Source organism: Heteronotia binoei, chromosome 6, assembly GCF_032191835.1.
Source record: "Heteronotia binoei isolate CCM8104 ecotype False Entrance Well chromosome 6, APGP_CSIRO_Hbin_v1, whole genome shotgun sequence".
Classification (NCBI taxonomy): Eukaryota; Metazoa; Chordata; class Lepidosauria; order Squamata; family Gekkonidae; genus Heteronotia; species Heteronotia binoei.
In genome coordinates, this window is record NC_083228.1 from 132,042,808 (window position 1) to 132,065,890 (window position 23,083).

General features: G+C 47.6%; 1 protein-coding gene across 1 annotated transcript in view; it reads right to left on the reverse strand.

Moving 5' to 3' along the window:
* Positions 1-3,527: 3,527 nt before the first annotated feature.
* The window catches only part of LOC132574271 (methylcrotonoyl-CoA carboxylase subunit alpha, mitochondrial-like), a 46,275-nt gene continuing 26,719 nt past the window's right edge, over positions 3,528-23,083 (reverse strand). The window contains exons 13-19 of the mRNA XM_060242626.1: positions 21,744-21,960; positions 16,657-16,743; positions 13,709-13,758; positions 11,458-11,595; positions 9,651-9,758; positions 5,974-6,045; positions 3,528-3,757 (exon numbers count right to left, since the gene is read on the reverse strand). Coding sequence (XP_060098609.1) covers positions 3,638-3,757; positions 5,974-6,045; positions 9,651-9,758; positions 11,458-11,595; positions 13,709-13,758; positions 16,657-16,743; positions 21,744-21,960 — 792 coding nt within the window. The 3' untranslated portion in view covers positions 3,528-3,637. The remainder of the gene's footprint in view (positions 3,758-5,973; positions 6,046-9,650; positions 9,759-11,457; positions 11,596-13,708; positions 13,759-16,656; positions 16,744-21,743; positions 21,961-23,083) is intronic.

Sequence of the window (23,083 nt, forward strand, 5' to 3'; positions counted from 1 at the left end):
AAACATAGCCTGAATGTGTGGGAGGAGACTGTATTGATGAAGTGTGTGTAAATAAAAAGATTCCCTCTACAGATAGTTTGAGTGACATTTATTCATGTACGTTCATAATCTGCCTTTATCGGTGAGACTCAAGGCGGATTACGCAGTCTACAATTCAGGGGTGTCGAACTCATTTGTTATGAGGGCCGGATCTGACATAAATGAGACTTTGTTGGGTTGGGCTCGGCCATGTCAAACTGGGCCATGTGTGTACCTATTTAAGATTAGGTAGCAGAGAGATAAACTTTATAAAATATACAAACACAATTAAATATATATTTTTAAAATTAAAACATGCTTAAAACATTAGCACTCGTTCGTCTTAAAGGTGCTTTCTTTGTATTACTCCCATGTGATCCAGGGAACTGGGCAAAGAAAGCTGTGGCTCTTTCCTTCCTTCCCCAGGGGACTGGGGAGGAGCCTCAGCCAACAGAAGGAAGAGAGGCTTGGCTGTGTGATTGAGAGAGCCTGGAAAAACAAGCTCTGCCTCCCCCACCTTCCTCCCCAAGGGAGGAGCCTCAGCCAATGGAGAAAACAGAGGTTGTGCTCTGTAGCTCCTGTGCAATTGAGCAAGCCTTGCAAAGCAAACTGTTATGCAGAAAGAAGCAAGAGAGAGGGAGAAGGAAGCAGATGACAGCCAGTTGCTCGGGGGCCTCATTCGGCCCCCAGATTGCATGTTTGACACCCCTGATCTACATCATATATATTCAACAGGCACATCCAATAAATGAAAGCAATATGGCTTGGAAACCTGGCAATGGAGCCAAGACCAAGTTTAAGCATTAACATGACCATTGAATGACGCAGAAATCTTCCTGGGCAAATCCCTGATAGGGTTGCTGGGGGCATGCCAGGTTTACAACTGGTGTCCAGGAGACAGAGATCAGTTCCCCAGAGAAAATAGCTGCTTTGGAAGGTGGACTCTGTGACATTAGACCCCACTGAGGCCCCTCCCCAGTCTCCACCTCCAAAATCACTAGGGATGGATGTCCCAACCCAGAGCTGTCAATCATAGTTGACAATAGATCTAAAATGGTCCACTGCATCCTCTGACTGCTGCGTCTCAAATAACCGCTTCATCCCTCACGTTCAGCCCCTTTCCCTCCTGCATCCTTTGGCTTTGGTGCCCGAGTCCTGCCGCTTAGTTCCCCCTCAGCCAAACCTCTCTGGCCTACTGAAAGCCCTCTTGTCTATATGGCTTCTGTGCGGTTCAGAATCATAATCCTCGTCCAACACACCTGAAACTTGCTTGCTGGGGATCGGGCCAAAGACATAGCTAGACCAGCACTTGCGTTTCTCCTCCGGCAGACCTCCCGGGGAGCTTCCGAGCAAGGCATGGTAGAGAATGGGAATCCCCTGCTGATTCTCAGCATCCAGCAATTAGCCTCCTTCCACTCGTCGTTCTTAGTACATTGCGGCTAATGTGCCCTCTGAGCCTTTTGATTCCATGGGCGTGTATTATCATTTTAAAAGCCATCTTAGGTGACATCGATCTACACATGCAGCAGAATCACATAGTTCTGCATCTGTTTTATTTATAGTGTGCCTTTCTCCCCACGGGAACACAGAGTGGCTTACACTGATATCCATTTTATCTTCACAATAACCTTATAAGGTAGGTTACGCTAAGAGTGAGTGACTGCCCAAGGTCACCCAGTACACTTAATAGCAGAGTGGTGTTTTGAACCTGGGTTCCCGGATCTTCATCTGACGCGATATACACTAAATGATGCCGGTTCTTTGTTATGCCACTTCAAAAGGCACAGAAAGATGGAGCTGGAAGGGACCCCATGGGTCATCTAGTCCAACCCCCTGCACAACAGTGGAAACTCAGCCACCCTTTCCTCTGTGCCCAGAGGAAGACGAACCCTCCAGGGTCCTTGGGCCAATCTGGCCTGGAGGAAAATTCCTTCCGAACCCCAAAAGGGCATTTGGCACTACCCTGGCTCATCCTGTCTTGTCCTCCCTCTCCTGTTCTGCCAAAATTCACAAATTTAGTATGGAAACAATTCATACTAAAAAATATCCTCTTTTTTTTGTAGAAACTGCTAGCATGCCCAGAAGAAGGCCTGCCTAGAACCTTTCTCCCACAAATGCTGGCTTTTGATGGGAATAAACTTTTTTAATATAGAGGAGGACAATATGTTGTTGAAGGCTTTCACGGCCGAAGTCCACTGGTTGTTGTAGATTTTCTAAGGAAACGCTCTAACGGTCAGGAAGTTCTTCCTAATGTTGAGTCGGAAACTCTTTTGATGCAATTTCAACCCACTGGTTCTGGTCCTACCTTCTGGGGCCACAGAAAACAATTCCACACCATCCTCTAAATCAGGGATGGGGAACCTTTTTTCTGCCAAGGGCCATTTGGATATTTATAACATCATTTGCAGGCCATACAAAATTATCAAATTAAAAAACAGTGCTCCGCCGAGAGAGAACTATTCAGGCTGGCAAAATTAATGTAAATAATTGTTTTTCTATTTGAAGTCATGTGGGGAGAGCCTAATTTGGCATGCATCTCCCCCTGACCCGCCGCCCTAGGCAAATGCCTAGGTCCAGGGCTTTTTTGTAGAAAAAGCCCAGCAGGAACTCATTAGCATATTAGCCCACATTAGCATATAAGGTCACACACTCATTAGCATATTAGGCCACACCATTTGGGATAATCAAGTGCAAATTGAACTGGTGGTAGCTGGCTCCCACCCCGCACCTCTGCCACCCCTCCCTCCTTTCACACAGAAACTGCAGCTGCTCCCAGAGCGAGTGAGAGAGAAAGAAATGGTGGAAGTGGAAAGAAAGGAAAATAACGAAATGGGGGCGGGGAAAGAAAGGAAAATAAATAAATGGGGGAAGAAAGGGTAATCAAGGAAAATAAAGAAAGGGGGGAAGAAAGGGAAATAAAGGGAAGAAAGATGAATTAAGGGAAACAAAGAAATGAAGGGAAGAAATAGAAAGGGAAATAAATAAATGAGAGGGAAACTTACCTGAACTGTGACAGTGACTTTTCCAGGCCTCACAGCAATCACGGCTGGCCAGCCAGGCCCCAGGGATGCCGCCGACCAGCACACCTGGGCCCCGCAATCCCTGCTGACCAGCCGGGGCTTTGAGAGGCTGCTGCATAGAGCAGCTGGGCCCGATGATCCTTGCCAGCCAGCCAGGCCCCAGGGAGGCCACCATGTGGCTTGGCTCAGCCCAGCAATCCCCGAGGGCTGGACCAAGTGATCTCGAGGGTCGGACAGAGGTTCCCCACGCTTGCTCTAAGTACTTGAAGATGGTGATCATATCACCTCTCAGTCATCTCCTCTTCAGGTTAAACATGCCCAGCTCCTTCAACCTTTCTTCATAGGACTTGAAGGAAGGTTGAAGGAGCAGGGCATGTTCAGCCTGGAGAGGAGGTGGCTGAGAGTGTTCATATCTTTCATTCAACATCAGCAAACCTCGCTCCTTTGAGGTAGCTGAACAAAGCCGGGATGGAAAAATAACCAAGAGAGCATAGGAAAATGCTTTTATTAGTAATCAAATAAATAAAAAAAAAATCTTAAGATGATTTCGCGAGGGGGAAAAGATCGAATCAACATGTACCACCTTGATTCACTGGGAATTATTCCGATTCCGAGTCTTCGTCCACTAACTCTACCAATGGAGCGTGTCTGCTGGCCTGTGATCCCTCCAGGTAATGAACCTTCTTTATTATCCCAGCTTTCGAGGCCCGGATAGTGTGCTGCAAAGGAAGAAGTTGACTGTAAATCAGTCTTGCTTTCTTGTAACTCCAGCCCAGTGCAACATGACGTTATAAATGAGTATCACACATGAAATCAGGATTTAAAATATGCAGAATATTCCTATACTGAGTTCAGAATGCCTGAGTGGGACATGCAATGGTGGGCAGGATGCTTACAAGCATCTTAATGCTCAAAGGAAATAATCGAGACATGCAGGGGCAAATGTTCTAAAAAATCCAGCAAATCTCAGCCCTAAATATCCAAATTAAATCCTGCTTTTTTTGGGGGGGGGGGGTGAGCATGCTGAAAAACTGTTAAGCAGGATGCAAAGAAGGAGAAGAGAAGGAGATTGGATTTATACCCTGCCCTTCACTACCAAAGGAATCTGAGCTGCTTACAATCTCCTTTCCCTTCCCCTCCCCACAACAGGCAACACCCTGTGAGGTAGGTGGGGCTGAGAGAGCTCTGACAGAAACTGCTCTTAAGCAGAACAGCTCTGAGAGAACTTGTGGCTGACCCGCGGTCACATCAGCAGGTGCATGTGGAGGAGCGGGGAATCAAAACTGGTTCTTCCAGATAAGAGTCTGTGCACACTTAACTACTACATCAAACTAGCACCTCCAACATCCCCCACATGTGTCGTATAACACATTCTTAGGACTATGAGGTTCCTGCTGGGGCCAGAGAATCCCGTCCCCTTCCCACTGCCAATTCCCTGGGGAACAGGAATACAATAAGGAGGAAAATGGGAAGGGTGACAAGCAGCGCCCTGACGTGCTGACATCACTTCCTGTGCGCCTGAACATGATGCCACCATGTTGCCTCTGAGAGCCCTCCCCACCTCGAGTCTCCCACTGATCGCCAGCATTGTGCTGGCGATGCTACATCCTCTGTTGGTCAGAAAACGACAGCCAGTCTCATCAAAGGCTTACTTCAGGCTCCTCCTCTCCCGCCCCAAAACAGGTAAGAGCAGCCTGCACTGCTTCTAGGGAACTCTTAACATAGCATCAATTATTGGCAGGGCTGGAGGGAAAGGAAAAAGGAGAGGAAGAGGAGGAGGAGCAGACTACATTTACAGCCACCCTTCACTCCGAGTCTCAGAGCAGCTTACAATCTCCTCCTCCCCACAACAGCCACCCTGTGAGGTAGGTGGGGCTGAGAGAGTTCTCAGAGAACTGGGAACAGAATGCCGATTATCTTTTATATAGAAGTCAGCAAGGCTTTTTTTTGCAGCAGAACTCCTTTGCATATTTGGCCACACACCCCGATGTAGCCAATCCTCCTGGAGCTTACAGTAGGCCCTGTACTAAGAGCCCTGTAAGCTCCACAGGATGACTGGCTACATAAGAGGGGTGTGGCCTAATATGCAAAGGAGTTGCTGCTACAAAAAAAGCCCTGGTGGTCAGCAAGTGACTCCTCCCACTTAGCTGCTCAGATGACTGGATCATCTGCTGGGGAGGAAGTAGTATTGACATGCAAGGTGCCTCCTCCTACTTCCCAAATGGGTGACTGCCATGATCAAGCTACCTTGGAGTGAGTGACTGCCATGATCAAGCTACCTTGGAGCGAGACCAGCAGACTGGCCCACTAACTTTCACAGCTTTACTATTGCAAATCGTACAATGGGTTATGTACGCCAGGATTTAGCTGCTGCAGCAGGAGCAACCGACGCTTCAGCCAGGTTTTCTGGTGGAATGCAGAAGCATCCGTCAGCATGCTTTTCATTGGCGGTCTCCACCGGTGGGGAACTTCTCTTCCCCTTGGAGGCTGGGCTGAGTGCTCCGAGGCTAATTATTGCGACTGAACATGAGTCACGCACAAATAATTATCCAGCGGTTGGATCAAACGTTAGCACCAGATAGGAGGAAAAGATTCAGTTAGCATCAAGATGACCCACTAGACAGCCTGGCACAAAACAACCGCTATTTATACAGCACTCAATGTGCAAGATGATAATTTGGTGTTGATTAGTACGTCCAACGGAGCAAATGGTAGTTGAGGTTATTACCGACCACTCAGGGAACCCAGCAGAACTGATTCGCACTATGCTCTGCAAAGGTTTTGTGCCACTTACAAGGAGTAATTGTGCCAACACGAAAATGCAACAGTGTTTTCAGCAGCATCGGTGGGATGTGAAGAGCTGCCATGGTCTGTCACGGCAGGAACAAGCCGGGAAGATTATCTTTCGCAATTAAAGTGTTATCGCGATGCTCACCTCCATTTTCATAGCTATCATCACAACCAGTGGATCCCCAACTTGGACTTTATCGCCGGCTTTCACAAACACCTACGAATTGAGAAGAGAGTGAGAACAGCCGAAGCAGGGTGTCACATTCCTGCTATACGGACATCACCAGGGGAGGGTTCTCTGCAGACGAAGAGGAGGAGGAGGCGGACAAAAGATTCCTTATGCAAAGCTGAGCAGCAGCTTCTGAGTGCGCTTCCTGGAAGGGCTTCCCCCACCAGGACACCATTTTAGGTGCACCAATACAAATGTGCTCATACAAATGTAACAAGAGCATGCAAAAATCCCTGTGTTCCCACAGTTTGATGCAGGTACCAGAGAGACAGGAAGAAGAAGAAGATATTGGATTTATATCCCGCCCTCCACTCCAAAGAGTCTCAGAGCGGCTCACAATCTCCTTTACCTTCCTCCCCCACAACAGACACCCTGTGAGGTAGATGAAGATATTGGATTTATATCCCGCCCTCCACTTCGAAGAGTCTCAGAGCGGCTCACAATCTCCTTTCCCTTCCTCCCCCACAACAGACACCCTGTGAGGTAGATGAAGATATTGGATTTATATCCCGCCCTCCACTCCGAAGAGTCTCAGAGCGGCTCACAATCTCCTTTACCTTCCTCCCCCACAACAGACACCCTGTGAGGTGGGTGGGGCTGAGAGAACTCTCACAGCAGCTGCCCTTTCAAGGACAACCTCTGCCAGAGCTATGGCTGACCCAAGGCCATTCCAGCAGGTGCAAGTGGAGGAGTGGGGAATCAAACCCGGTTCTCCCAGATAAGAGTCCGCACACTTCACCTCTACACCAAACTGGCTCTCGGTGTGGTTCCTGTCTGCACATGCATGCAATAGCAACCATGCATTTCCAGTCAAGTAATGTGCAGAGGAGCTGTTCTTCTTCATCCAAGAAGTACCTGTTGCATTTACTCTCGGTTCTAAACACAGGTTAAGTTCTCAAAGCAGAACAAAGCGCAAAGCTAGTTTGCACAAATCAGCCAAATCACATGGTAAAGCTTTTCTGAGCTACATAATGCTGGGACCTGCAGGTCTGAATGTGGGAGGGGGGGGGGGGAGAAACCATCCTGCACCCAGAAAATGATTAAGAAGGATAAGGGATGAGCTTCATCTTCTCATGGATATCCTCTGTTTTTCCACACTGGCGTTCATTCGCAGGGAAGTATTCAAATGTGACTTCTCAGCTGTAGCTCAAAAGCTTTTCCATGGGATTTTGTTGACTGTGTACACTGGCCTATCAAAGCAATAAGATACAAGCTGGGAAAACTGGGATATTTGGGGGACCAGTGAACGATCTCCCATGATCTTTCTCCCCAGACTGAGTGAAATACTTTTTAAGACAAAGTTTTAGTCAATCAAAACGTACATTTATTGATTTACTTCATTTATGCCCTATCTTCCTCCCCAGCAGGGACCCAAAGAGTCTTACATTGTCCCCTCTCCTCACAACAACCCTATGAGGTAGGTTAGGCTGAGAGAGTGTGACTGGCCCAAGGTCACCCAGTGAGCTTCCATGGCAGAGGATTCGAACCAAGGCCTCTCAGAACCTACTCCCAACCACTACACCACACTGGCTATCTGCAACCTTTTCTATTGGAAAATTTAGAGAGCTCTGAAGGAAATGCCCATGAATCTCCTTTCTTTTGGGGATGAGCGAAATGTGTTCAAGTAGCACAGAGGGCAGCTATTTACAGCTCTCTCATTTTGGTATCAGATATATTTGCAATTTTGCTTGTAGAGGAACTAAGGCACTCATGCTTTTTAACACCCATCGATGTGCAAAGTAATATGATTTTATATCCTAAGTCATACATGATGCATTTTATCTTGTTAAAGCAGTGTAATGGCTCTGGGTTTGATAGGAAAGTAAGTATACCGTATCTTTTCATCTTTCCCAGAAATAAAAAGCATAGTGCTGAGTTTTTTTCCTCCCCAGCTTCAGAATTTCTGGAAACTTCACATCTCTGCTTGGGAGAGCCCTGGATATATGGCTAGCCTGCCCACCCCGCCCTGCATTCGTGTGCACCAGCCCTGAGACATGAGGGGCCTGAGCAGTGCCCTGTAGGAACACCAAACTGCCCCAGGGCTTGCCCTGGAATCTGCTGCAAACAGAGGCTAGCAGGGTAGGATTGCCCCCCCCCACCTTCAAGTGGGTACTTAGCAAAGCACGAAACTACAGTGTACATGCTGAGCAACCACAAAATAAACAACACTGTCTGTATCTTACTTAAATCAGATTGTTATCATTGTTATTCACACGCTCATGCACTCAACAATACAAAGTTACATTTCCAGAGCCATAATTCATGTCTAGAATGCAGAAAAGAAGTCCATGTTAGAAGTTTTTAGTCAGTTTCAAAAAAACTGGTCAATTTCCAGGGGTGTTCCTCTGAGCTCTCGGCTTTAGATAAGTGATGACACGTCTCCTGGGTTTAAACCAGACATGTTTCCAGAGGCTCTCCCTTCTTCAAATCACCATCACATTTGAGACGACTGCTCAAAATGCAATTCCACAGAGGCATGAGTCCAACCAGTGATGCAGGCGGTCTAGATTCTCAGTGAAGGAAACCAAACCTTCAAGTGGGACCTGGAGATCTCATGGAATCACTATTGGTCTCCAGATTACAGAGGCCAGTTTTTCTGGGAGAAATGGCTGCTTTAGAGGCCAGACTCTAGGGCAGGGGTGTCAACCTCATTTGTTAAGAGGGCTGGATCTGACATAAATGAGACCTTGCTGGGCCGGGCCATGTTGGACCGGGCTGTGTGTGTACCTATTTAAGATTAGGTAGCAGAGATATAAATTTTATAAAGGGCACAGAAAACACAATTAAATATTTTAGGGGGGGGGGAATTAAAACATGCTCAAAACATTTAGCACTAATTGGTCTTAAAGGTGCTTTCTTTGTATTTCTCCCATGGGATCCAGGGAACTGGACAAAGGAAGCTCTGGCTCTTTCTGTCCTTCCCCAAGGGGCCAGGAGGGGGAGGAGCCTCAGCCAATAGAAGGAAGAGAGGCTTGGCTGAGTAGCTCTGCTGTGCAATTGAGAGAGCCTGGCAAAGCAAGCTCTGCCTCCCCCCCGCTTCCTCCCCAAGGGAGGAGCCTCAGCCAATGAAAACAGAGGTTTTGCTCTGTAGTTCCTGTGCGATTGAGCAAGCTGTGATGCAGAAGGAAGCAAGAGAGAGGAAGAGGGAAGCAGATGACAGCCAGTTGCTCAGGGACCTAACAGGAGCCCTCCGGAGACCTGATTCGGCCCCCAAGCCGCATGTTTGACACCCCTGCTCTAGGGCACTACACCTTCCCGGAGTTCCCAAACTCCACCCTCTCCAGGCTCCACCCCAAATCTCCAGGAATTTTCCCAGCTCAAAGATGGCAACCCATCAGTGGGTTTCTTGGCCGAAGAGTTTGAAAGCAGAGGCTAGTGGCAAGCTAAGGGACAAACCTCAGGGCAATTTCATTCAAATATAAGTAGGGACAGATTGTAAGTGACCAACAGGAAAAGTGCCAGATACACAGCGTGCCCAGCATCCTTGTAAACTGCTTTGTGGTACTATTTATGGGGCAAAAAGAGGCAGAAACAGTTACTCATCTTGGGAGCAAATGCTTCTTGTGCTTCCCCCACCCGCCTGCCAGAATTACCTTTTCTATGGTCCCCGTCATAGGGGCCACAGCCCCACCCGGATCTCCGGCTGCACTCACTCCAGATAAGTATTTTGGTACTGGGAGCCCAATCTGCTCTCTGCCTTCCTAGAGAAAACAAAATCGGGCCAGTGTAGGTAACATTACAACACTTCTACAACTTACACAAAAAAAATTCCACAAGGACAGACGCTAATGGAACGGGAATTAAATACATGATTTAGTGACACAGCTTTTACATTCGTCATAGAATCACTTTAATTAGCCTTAAATCACAGTTATTGGAACAACAGCTATCAACTGCCAACAGTGTTCTGAGAATGCCTCGAAAAATGTTCCACTTTATCAACAGGATTGCAAAAGCAGTGCAGAAAATTACCAACGTAATTTATTACATCAATCTGAATTTATTCCCCAGCCCTTACCTATGCTGTGCTAACGATAATGGGAATGACAAAATACAATGCACAAAAAAAGCCAAGTATCACGAAATGATGCATGTTAGTTGAGTAACATGTTTCTGTTCCAATTTTATAATGTGCCATGTGCTTTCTGTGATACGATGAATTAGAAATCAATCTTTAAGAACATATGAACATAAGAGAAGCCATGTTGGTTCAGGCTAATGACCCATCCAGTCCAACACTCTGCGTCACACAGTGACCAAAAAACCAGACACCATCAGGAGGTCCATCAGCGGGGCCAGAACACCAGAAGTCCTCACACTGTTGCCCCTCCCAAGCACCAATAATACAGAGCATCACCTGCCCCAGACAGAGAGTTCCAACAATATGCTGTGGCTAATAGCCATTGATGGACCTCTGTTCCATATGTTCATCCAATCCCCTCTTGAAGCTGGCTATGCCTGTAGCCGCCACCAACTCCTGTGGCAGTAAATTCCATGTGTTAATCACCCTTTGGGTGACAAAGTACTTCCTTTTATCCGTTCTAACCTGACTGCTCAGCAATTTAATTGAGTGCCCACGTATTGTGAGAAAGGGAGAAAAGTACTTCTTTCTCTACCTTCTCTATCCTGTGCATAATCTTGTAAACCTCTATCATGTCACCCCTGAGTCGACGTTTCTCCAAGCTAAAGAGCCCCAAGCGTTTTAACCTTTTGTGAATTAAATTCCTAATATGGCTATTTCCCATTTCGGGAAAGCTCATGTAGATTTGTAACTTGTTGCAATTTGTTCAGAACAGGCCTCCCCGAACTTGGTGCCCGCAGGCATCCTGGCATCTGTCAAACTTTAAAGAAAGTAGGAGGGGCCTTTGTAAGGCAGGGCTTGTTATTGGCTGCCCTCCACCTCCTGTGGCAGCCATTTGGGTGGGGGGGCAACAGTGGGAGGGCTTCTAGTGCCCTTGCCCCACTGATGGACCTCCTGATGGCGCCAGGTTTTGGCCACTGTGTGATGCAGAGTGTTGGACTGGATGGGCCATTGGCCTGATCCAACATAGCTTCTCTCATGTTCTTATAGACTCCAAAAGACTGGGGACCCCTGATCTGGAATATTCTCCCCAATCCCTTCTGCAGAACTGAAACTTGCATAAGTGAGATTAAGCAGGGCTCAGTTTCTCCTGGACAATTTATTCCCTGAAAGGTTCAAAACTGGCTAAACAGCATTCTGTAATTGAAGCCATAAATTGTCGAGGATTACAGAAAGCTTACGGGCTACTTACTGGGAAAAAAAAAACCAAATTTAAACATTTATTTAAACCCATCGCTGCTTGCGGCTTCTATCGATCTAGCTACATTTCCACGGCTTGGGAGTTTCATTCCCTTGATAAATGAAGTAGGAAACATTACCAGCGTGAAGAGGTAAACGGCATCATCTGCGACGACCATCTTGGATTGATGAACGACTCCGTTCACCGAGCATCTTATGCATTCCAAGTCGCTCTCGCCTGAAAGGTCCCCCCAAACGTGGAAAGACTGATCCTGGATCTGAAATACATTTTGTGTTCACAGCTTTTTACCCTTTCTGAGCAAGCAAGCTGGGGATGGCCAAATGCCTGCATCTGGAGGGTGGATGTGCTGCGGAAGACACCTTTCTTCCCCTGTCAGTAATCTGACTAATAAGTGCACCCCACGAACCCCCATGCCCCGACCTGGATGGCCCAGGCTAGCCTCATCTTGTCAGATCTCAGAAGCTAACCAGGGTCAGCCCCGGTTAGAGAGCCTGTTTGGTGTAGTGGTTAAGTGTGCGGACTCTTATCTGGGCGAACCGGGTTTGATTCCCCACTCCTCCACTTGCACCTGCTAGCATGGCCTTGGGTCAGCAATAGCTCTGGCAGAGGTTGTCCTTGAAAGGGCAGCTGCTGTGAGAGTCCTCTCAGCCCCACCCACCTCACAGGGTGTCTGTTGTTGGGGGGGGGGAGAAGATACAGGGAGGTTGTAAACCGCTTTAAGTCTCTGATTCAGAGAGAAGGGCGGGATATAAATCTGCAGTCTTCTCCTTGGAAGGGAGACCACCAAAGGAGTTCAGGGTTGCTATAAAGAGGCAGGCGATGGAACCAAATGTTCATCTCTTGCCTTGAAAACCTCCTAAGAGCTGTGATTTGATGGCACTTTAAACCCATGCACACCAACCCCCATGGGTGATACACGGGAGTGTATGTCCTTTCCATGCCCACCTATACAGTGCAATCCAGAGCAAAGTTACACCATTTGAAGCCCATCAATATCAGTGAACTTAGTAGGGCTTTTTTTGAGCAGGAACGCAGTTCCAGTGGGCTTGGTGCCAGGGGGTGTGGCTTAACGTGCAAATGAGTTCCTAATGGGCTTTTCTACACAAAAAAGCCCTGTGTGAAACAATGGTGGTATCACAGGGTGTGGCCTAATATGCAAATGAGTTCCTGATGGGCTTTTTCTACCAAAAAAAGAGAGCCCTGCTTGGAAGAGTGCAATTCTGGTTAGGATGGCCAGGATCAATGTTCCCTCTAAGCTGCAGAGCCTTGTGAGCAAAAGTTCTACTTTGTGAGCTGCTGGCATTAAAGTGGTGAGCTACTGCATCAATTAGCGTGCTCTGGGGCCAGCCTTCCTGAGTTAAGACAAAGCTGGAGGCTAAAAATCTGTGAGCTAGCTCACGCTAACTCAGCTTAGAGGGAACACTGGCCAGGATAGACACTCAGCCCCACCAGAATCCAACAAACTGCATGCTTAGAGCTTGCATTTCTTCAACTGCTACGCTCCTGCTCTTCTCTTCCAGCTCAGTGAAAGCCCTTTTGAAACTCTGGGGAAGGCACTAAATACTTATTCATTTAAAACTTTATTAGCCACTTTTCTTCTTTACGGGGCTCAAGGTGGCTTACAAACATATAAAACACACAGAATAAAATACATTCGAAACATAAAACCAAAATTTAAAATCGCTACTCAGGACTGCTACTCAGCCACTTGTAGTCCTAAATAAAACCATCTTCAGTTGCCGCCTAAAGATCAAAAGTGAGAGAGGCAGGCACACCTCTCCAGACGGGCTGTTCCATAATCACGGGGCTGCCACTGAAAAGGCCCTCTCTCATCCACCCACCAAACGAGCTGCTTTGAATCACGGCGCAGTCAGGGGGGCTTCTCCATGTGATCTTAATTCCTGGACAGGAACGTTGTGGGGGGAGATGGTCCTTCAGCGCTGCCACATCATATAGCATGGGAAAATCCTATTAGCTAGAATTTCTCTGTTTCCCATTCCTGCAAAGAGCTTTGAGAAATGCAGGGGGGCATCCCTCGGCCTGGCTGATCCATTTTACAGACATGCAACTAAACATGCTCGATTGCGCAAGCTGTGCAAACACTGTGCAGAAGGCAGCAATGCAAGAGATGCATCGGCATTTCTCTGTGGAGCAGGACCCACCTCAGTGCTTCCGTGGCTGACCGCCTCCCCCTCCCCGCCTTTCGTAATGTTCTTGTCCAAAATCCCTTGAGTGAAGTCAGTGACTTCACCTTGGTTGATACAACACAGAAAGGCAAGACTCGGGGAAAGAAAGACGGTGCAGGATTTCAAAGGTGCCCCCTGTGACCCCTCTCCAGGAAAATTTAATTATACTTCAGAGACTTTTACCTGCATGTGGTATGACCCATCGTGATTGTAGGTTATAGCTACATTCACATCTGTTAAAAACAAAACAAAAAAAAGTTTTGACATTCAATTTAAATTACTAAAATATATCAGCTCAACATAGAACTACCTGAACTATCCTATATAACATATAATCAGTAAACTTTTGACTTTTTAAAAATCCCCTTCCCCCACCCCACCCAGTGAGATGCAGACTTAGGATCATCCATTCTATTTAAAAGCTTCACTCCATCTTCAGTTTGGTGTAGTGGTTAAGCGGTGTGGACTCTTATCTGGGAGAACCAGGTTTGATTCCCCACTCCACATGCAGCTGCTGGAATGGCCTTGGGTCAGCCATAGCTCTCGTAGGAGTTGTGCTTGAAAGGGCAGCTGCTGTGAGAGCCCTCTCAGCCCCACCCACCTCACTGGGTGTCTGTTGTGGGGGAGGGAGATAAAGGAGATTGTGAGCCGCTCTGAGACTCTTTGGAGTGGAGGGTGGGATATAAATCCAATATCTTCATCTACCTCACAGGGTGTCTGTTGTGCGGAGGGGAGAAGGGAAAGGAGATTGTGAGCCGCTCTGAGACTCTTCGGAGTGGAGGGCGGGATATAAATCCAGTATCTTCATCTACCTCACAGGGTGTCTGTTGTGGGGGAGGGAGATAAAGGAGATTGTGAGCCGCTCTGAGACTCTTCGGAGTGGAGGGCGGGATATAAATCCAATATCTTCATCTACCTCACAGGGTGTCTGTTGTGGGGGGGGGGGAGAAGGTAAAGGAGATTGTGAGCTGCTCTGAGACTCTTCGGAGTGGAGGGCGGGATATAAATCCAGTATCTTCAGCTACCTCACAGGGTGTCTGTTGTGGGGGAGGGAGATAAAGGAGATTGTGAGCCGCTCTGAGACTCTTCGGAGTGGAGGGCGGGATATAAATCCAATATCTTCATCTACCTCACAGGGTGTCTGTTGTGGGGGGGGGGGAGAAGGTAAAGGAGATTGTGAGCTGCTCTGAGACTCTTCGGAGTGGAGGGCGGGATATAAATCCAGTATCTTCAGCTACCTCACAGGGTGTCTGTTGTGGGGGAGGAAGGGAAAGGAGATTGTGATCACTCTGAGATTCAGAATATAGGGCAAGATATAAATCCAATATCTTCATCTTCTATTTGCCTAACTAGGGAAAAGGCCCTGACCCGGATGGCCCCAGCTAGCTTGATCTTGTCAAATTTTGGAAACTAGGCTGAGTTGGCCATAGGGTATACTTGGGAGACCACCTAGGAAGTCCAAGGTCGCTACACAGAGGCAGGCAATGGCAAACCACCCTTTGAATGTTTCTTGCCCTGAAAATCCTACAGGGTTGCCATTAGTTGGCACTTTCCACCAAGTAAAATGCCCACTTTCCACCAGTGGAATAAACTACAGTTGTGGAGAGTGGTGTGTGATTTAGATCAGGAAAGAGGGAGGGGAGGGGAGGGGAGGGAAGTGGGGAAGGGAGGAAAGAAAGGAGGGAGGGAGGCTCCTGGCCCAGTGCCATGATCTTGATAAAATTAAGGGTGATAGGATAAAAGTCTGTGCATGCAGTGCTCCTGGAAAAATGGTTTCTCTTCAGAGGGGGAAGAAGGAAAAACAGAATGATAGACAGAGAAGCTGTCTTGGGCAGAAGGCAATGCATAGCAGAAGGCACAAAGGTGGTTGTGAGAGAAGATGACAAAACAAAACAAAAAACCCACAAAACCTGTTTACTAGAAAGAAAAGGGAAAGGAGAGTGCTCAACATGAGCAGCAATTCCAAAGTACCTTTAGTGAACTGGAAAAAAACTATGGACCAGCACCAAAATTACATAAACAGCATTCTCCGATTGCAGAACAGAACTTTCCTGCTGCTCCCCCTCCCTGCTGCATTCCCCTGCACCACCAGGTCCCTGGAAATAATGCTCGGGGGGGGGGGGGAGGGCGTCAAGGGAACCCCAAAGCACTGTGCAATAAGCAGCGGGAGGCTAACACAAACAAAAGCCCCCTACTCCAATCTGCTAACGGAAGATGGACTTTGAATCCAACCCAGCTTTTCTGCTGGTGATAGAGGAAGGAGGTGTCCCCTTTGACATCCACCCCTGGGTTAGAGGGTTGCAGCGCAGTGGGGAAGGAAATCGCCCTTCCTGCCTCTTCTATTAATATGAACTGCGCAGATGGAAGAGGGGGCAGATTCCAAACACACACACGCTTGGCTCCCTCTAGTGGCTGGTTCAATATTACATCACATATTTCCAGCATATTTACAGTGTAAAGCTGCAGGAAAATAGGCTGGAGATATAGCCATGTAATATCAAACTGACCAGTAGAGGGAGCAAAACACATACAGAAAAGAAAAAAAATGAAGCCATGTGACAAAAATGGGAGTATTGAAGAGCCCACTACATGACTAACTAAAGATCCCCTTCTCTGCCATGGGCCCCCTCTTTGGAACACCTTGCTCAGAGGGGCTTGACTACCTGCATGCAGGAGGCCCACTAAGGCCTTCCTTCCTTCCTTCTGAAAGTTGTTACGGTTTGACTGTTTTACTGAAGCTGATTGTTTTGGGGCTTCGTATGTCCACTGCATTCATTCTTGTTTTTTAGTCTATTTGACTGTAAGTTCTACCAGTAGTCTTTTTTTAAAAAAAACAGGAAGAAAGATAGAAATGTATGTTAAGAAACATAGAAAAACCTATAGTAGCAGCAGCATAAACAAAGCTGGGATTTGCAAGAGAAGGTGGTTATGGAAGTGAAAAGAATGGGACATCTGTGTGCAAGACATGCCAAGTGCTGCGCCAACCAAGAAGCGCTGAGCGATCTTTGCAAGCTGTGCGTTCATAACAACACTGTGTTGATATTCGTATCTCTTTGCCTTCCTTTCCTACGCACAAACCGGGGCAAAACCCGTCAGTCAAATTCCCTTTACTCCCCGTTAAAGCCACTTACCGTTTTCACCATCTCGAAGAATCAGGTTCCTAACGAAGGGCATGTTTAGTCTCCTGCCGCTGCTGGATGCAAATGGTGAGAACTTATCTAGAATATATATTTTCAAAAACGCAAAGTTTACGCTTTAAAGACAACAGATTAAAAAGCAAACATACAACCCGCCCCCCCAGCAACATCCTTCCCAAACATACACCAGAACCAGTTTGGTGTAGTGGTTAAGTGTGCGGACTCTTATCTGGGAGAACCGGGTTTGATTCCCCACTCCTTCACTTGCACCTGCTGGAATGGCCTTGGGTCAGCCATAGCTCTGGCAGAGGTTGTCCTGGAAAGGGCAGCTGCTGGGAGAGCTCTCTCAGCCCCACCCACCTCACAGGGTGTCTGTTGTGGGGGAGGGAGATAAAGGAGATTGTGAGCCGCTCTGAGACTCTTCGGAGTGGAGGGCGGGATATAAATCCAGTATCTTCTTCTTCTTCTACACAGCCATGATCCAGAGCTCCGTCACCCCACTGTCAGTCTTGTCTGTAGCAGCTGTACCTGGCCTCAGCCGTCATGGTTCAAAAGCAACCTCGTTACAAAGCTGAACTCCAACTCAAAGAGATGGGAAAACAGAGCAAGAGCTGGTGCTCCGTTGCAGAGACCAGTAAGACAATGCAGAAATGTCTCCATGACTTAAGGGAAGAGCTTCCAAGGAAAAACCCACTGCAGGCACAGGTGCTATCAAGACAAGCCCACTATTGAAGATACTGGATTTCTATCTCATCCTATACTCTGAATCTTAAGAGTCTCAGAGCGGCTCACAATCTCCTTTACCTTCCCCACCCCCCGCAACACACACCCTGTGAGGTAGGTGGGGCTGAGAGGGCTCTCACAGCAGCTGCCCTTTCAAGGACAACTCCTACACAAGCTATAACTGACCCAAGGCCATTCCAGCAGCTGCAAGTGGAGGAGTGGGGAATCAAACCCAGTTCTCCCAGATAAGAGTCCGCACACTTCACCACTACACCAAACTGGCTCTATGTTCCATTGTGATCCTATCCCAAACCAATGCTCCCTCTAAGCCAGGGGTATCATACTCATTTGCTATGAGGGCCAGATTTGACATAAATGAGACCTTGTTGGGCCGGGCCATGTGTATCATAAAATGTAATGCCAGGCAGCGGACATATAAACTTTATAAAGGGCAGAGATACACAATTAAAGATTTTTTAAAACTTAAAATAAAACATGCTTAAAATATTAGCACGCTTGCAATATTTTGTTTTACAGTCTCTGATAAATGTCACCTCTTGCTATGAATTATTGCATCAAAAACTGCAGACAATGTCTGTGCTGTACCAGGCTTGAATATGCAGAGGGGGTTATATAAAAATATGGAGCAGAGGTCCATCAGTGGCTATTAGCCACAGTGTGTATATATTTTGGCTACTGTGTGACACAGAGTGTTGGACTGGATGGGCCATTGGCCTGATCCAACAAAGCTTCTCTTATGTCCTTATGTGACACAGAGTGTTGGACTGGATGGGCCATTGGCCTGATCCAACATGGCTTCTCTTATGTTCTTATGTGACACAGAGTGTTGGACTGGATGGGCCATTGGCCTGATCCAACATGGCTTCTCTTCTGTTCTTATGTGACACAGAGTGTTGGACTGGATGGGCCATTGGCCTGATCCAACAGGGCTTCTCTTATGTTCTTATGTGACAGAGTGTTGGACTGGATGGGCCATTGGCCTGATCCAACATGGCTTCTCTTCTGTTCTTATGTGACACAGAGTGTTGGACTGGATGGGCAATTGGCCTGATCCAGCATGGCTTCTCTTCTGTTCTTATGTGACACAGAGTGTTGGACTGGATGGGCCATTGGCCTGATCCAGCATGGCTTCTCTTATGTTCTTATGTACTGTTCAGGTGTGCACATCTGTAAGTTGCAAACCTACTTTTGATTCATTGACATTCATTACAGACATCTCATGGTCAATGCTTTGAGCCTAAGACCCAGAGGAACGTGAAGCAGCTGGGCATTGTGAGCTTTTGTACAGAAGTTGCTTCCCATACTAGGCAAGAACATGTGAAGGCACCATGGCACAGACTGAAGGCTATGTGCTTGTCTACAAAACTATAATTTTCCCCAGAAAAATGACTAACTAAAAAAAAAATACAACTTCCCATCAAAAAATAACTACAAGGACAGAGAGACAGCCATGTACAGTGGTCAGTGTCAGCCTACTATCTGGGAAGTCTAAATTCAAGACCCCCAATCAAAGGAAAATGTGAAAGAAAAATTAAGGAACATCTGCTGAGTAAATGTGGGGTGGAACACACTCTCAGCCTAATGCTGATATTTCTCTTCTAAATAGTCCACATGCTTTCCTATTGAGAAAGACTGGAGGGCATGAGTACAGTGAAAAAGAGGAGGGGAACCCAGATACACCCATAAAAAGCCCAATAAAACTTTCTCTCTTTCTCTAGCAACGCAAAAAGCTCATACCTTCACTAAAACGTTGCTAGTCTTAAAAACACTCTTTGTAGCTCTCCTGATGGTGGGGACTATGCAAAGGATGCTCTGGCTCTTTCTTTCCTTCTCCGGGGCATGAGGAGGGGGAGGAGCCTCAGCCATTAATTAGAAGGAAGGGAGGCTTGTCTCAGTAGCTCTGCAGGGTGATTAATTGAGCCTGGCAAACTTAATCACCCAGCAGAGCTATAGAGCCAAGCTCCCTCATTGGCTGAGGCTGCTCCTCCCTCCTTCCTTTGGGAAAAGGGAGGGGGGAGAGGGAAAGGCTGCTTTGCTGCCTGGCATCCAGGGAGAAACACAAAATGGCAACAGAAAAAAGCAGGCAATGGAAAATGAAGCAGATGACAGCCAGTTGCTGGAGGGCCTGATTGGAGCCCTCTGCGGCCTGATCCAGCCCATGGGCCGTGTGTTTAACACCTCAGCTCTCAGTTGTGGAGTCTTGGGAGCAAAAATTTGTCTTTGTGAGCTACTGGCATTAAAGTTGTAAGTGAGCGATATGGCAACTGCATAAATCAGTGTGCTCTGGGGCCATCCTTCATGAGCTAAGACAAAAATGAGTGAGCTGGAGGCTAAAAAACTGTGAGCTAGCTCACACTAACTCAGCGTAGAGGGAACACTGTCCCAAACCTTCTTGAAATCTTCTTTTTCAATGCAGTTGGCTGCTCTTGCTGCGGGGGGGAGGGCGGGGGGGCGGGTGGATGGGTGATGGTGGCTTGGTGACCCCTCTTCCTGCATAGGTTATAAGGGAGTCGGGCTAGGAATGTGTTCTAATTGTCTACTGAGTTAAAAATACAAAACAGTTATGCTGTAATAAAGCACTGGAATGGAAGCAAAGATTCTCTAACAGTATCACTTGTTTATTGCTGTACCCATAATGAACTTAAAACATTATTGAGGCATGTCTCTTGCCAGGACTTAAATTATCTAAGGAAGTTAACTAGATGCCTAGGGCATCTTAAGTGCATCTACCTCTCTCTCTCTCTCTCTCTCTCTCTGAATCAGGCCCAAGCGAGGTCGTCCATCTTGAATGTGTCCTGCTGATACCTCTGTGAACTAGGGTTGCCAGATCCAGGTTGGAAAACTCCTGGAGATTTGGGGGTGGAGCCTGGAGAAGGGCAGGACCTCAACAGGGTGCAATGCCACAGAGTCTACCCTCCAAAACATCCATTTTCTCCAGGGGAGGTGAGCTCTGTAATCTAGGGACGAGCTGTAATTCTAGCAGATCCCCAGGTCCAACCTGGAGGCTGGCATCCCTACAAGTGTGAACTCTTTTCAGGAGATCCTAGTTTAACAGTAGACAACTGTGCCTGTATTGTTTGCCACTCTCTTACGTGGTCAACGTGCGCATTGTGAGGTGTGCGTGGTACTGTTGCAAGCAGGGCCTGCCCAATCCACCTAAACGCACACCCTTCCTCTTGTGCACATTCAGATGGAAGTTTTTATTGACATACACAGGAAAGCTTTTACAAGCAAAGGATTTGGGTACATGTGAGCTTCGCAACCCCAGTTCTGATCAGAGAGCAGCTACTGTTACTCAGCAGCAGAACAGCTAGATTAGAGTCCAGCAGTTCTTAGAGATTAACAAGGTTTCTTAGGATATGTTTTAGCGAGTCTGAAGAAAGCAGCTTTGCGTCTTGGACCTTCCCCCCCATCCCCCCTGCTGGATTCTCTTTGGTCTCTAAGATATGGCTGCTCTTAAGAACATAAGAGAAGCCATGTTGGATCAGCCCAATGGCCCATCCAGTCCAACACTCTGTGTCACACAGTGGCCAAAAAAACCCAAGTGCCATCAAGAGGTCCACCAGTGGGGCCAGAACTCTAGAAGTCCTCCCATTGTTGCCCCCCAAGCACCAAGAATACAGAATATCACCTGCCCCAGACAGAGAGTTCCATCTATACCCTGTGGCTAACAGACACTGATGGACCTCTGCTCCAGATGTTTATCCAATCCCCTCTAGAAGCTGGCTATGCTTGTAGCCGCCACCAACTCCTGTGGCACTAAATTCCATGTGTTAATCACCGTTTGGGTGAAGAAGGACTTCCTTTTATCAGTTCTAACCTGACTGCTCAGCAATTTCATTGAGTGCCCACGAGTTCTCATATTGCGAGAAAGGGAGAAAAGTACTTCTTCCTCCACCTTCTCTATCCCGTGCATAACCTTGTAAACCTCTATCGTGTCACCCCGCAGTCGACATTTCTCCAAGCTAAAGTTAACTCTTAACCCCAGTTCCTGTAAATTGTTATTGGGTCAGGAAAAAAAATACTATGTTCAAATGCCTGTCTGTCCTTCCCCCCCCCTCCCCCATACCAGGTCCCTTCTTAACACCTCCAACATGGATAACCTAGGGTAGCTTGATCTTGTCAGATCTCAGAAGCTAAGAAGGGTCAGCCCCGGTTAGTGCTTGGATGGGAGACCTCGAAGGAATACCAGGGGCGTCATGTAGAGGCAGGCATTGGCAAACCACCTCTGTTCATCTCCTGCCTTGAAAACCCTATGGCACGCACACACACAACATTCTCCACGATGGTAAGAGGCACCATGCGCTCTAAAAGGAAAAAGACGACTCACGACTGACCTCCGGAGCGCACTCCAAAAGCATCCGTTGCCACCTTCTCTCTCAGCAGGAGCCCGAAGGCTGCCTGACACAGGGCCACTTTAGAGACGGCCTCCTTGGGCGGGAAGAGCTCCTTGTAGTGTTGAGGGATGAAGCTGGTATGAACGTTCCCAGCCTCAAACTCCGGGTGGCCTGAGAGACTCAGTAAGAAATCAATGTTGGTGCTCAGCCCTACAATCTGTGCGGGGGGGGGGGGGGGGAGAGAAGCGCTAGGTGAAAACAAGAATTCAGGTAAGGACTTTACATTCATACGTTCTATGAGCAGACACGCCTTTTAATAATGCAGCAGTTATGAATGGGACGCTCGCATATGAATGCCATGTTAAAAACACATTTCTTTAAATGTCTTACGCTGGTAAGGCATGTTCCACACTGAACCACAGGAACCCCTCCAGGAGCTCCTCAGCATCAGCAGAAACCTTCTCTGGAAGCCGATGCCTCTCTCTGCTAGACCCAGCCTGGTGCGAGAATCTTTGCCAGTGTTTGCGGATGGTGTCTTGGGTTTTCTCCACTGGCCTTATGCCGCGCTCATGCTCTTCTCCGCGGGGCTTCCATCAGATTTCACACTATCCGCTCTGGGGCTGCAACCAGCTTCGCCTTTTTTGCACGGCAAACAGAAACTGTTTTTCAGAAGATCTTGTTTGTTGTGCAAAAAAAAAGCAAAGCGAGTTGCAGCCTCGGGGCAGCTTGTCCGAAATCCGACAGAAGCCCCGTTGAGAAGAGGGGCGCGAGAGCGAGGTCAGGCTAGTGGGAAATCGGTGTGGGTGCGAACTGAAACCCAGGCTGCGTTCAGAAGTGGCTAATAAGTTTTGGTTTAGCATGTCCGTATGCTGCTCAGCCCAGAAATTCTGGTTAGCAAGAGGCCCACAAACGAGGATTCTTAACTGGTCGTGGATCCTGAGTTCTAGCCTAACTCGGGTTATTTTCATCCAGATGCGGGAACCCCGGCTTAATCCTAGCTTGTTTGGTGGCCCTGCCCCCAGGGCACAGCGCCACAGTGCCAGAGAGGCACAAAACCCCCTTTGCCACTCCTGCAGCTGTTGGCTCTCAACAGCAGCCGGCAAACTGTGTTTCTTACTTAAGTTTCCAGGCAGGCGGGTTCATTCTGGATCACTAAATGTGATCAGATTCAATAAATAGTACTGTTAGCCACAATTAATCTTATTCATTTCATTTATATCCAACTTTTCTCCCCCATGGGGACCCAAGGTGGCTTACAACCTTCTCCTTGCCTCCATTGAATCCTCGCAACAACCCTATGAGGCCTGTTAGGTTGGGAGCGTGTGAAGGGCCCAAGGTCA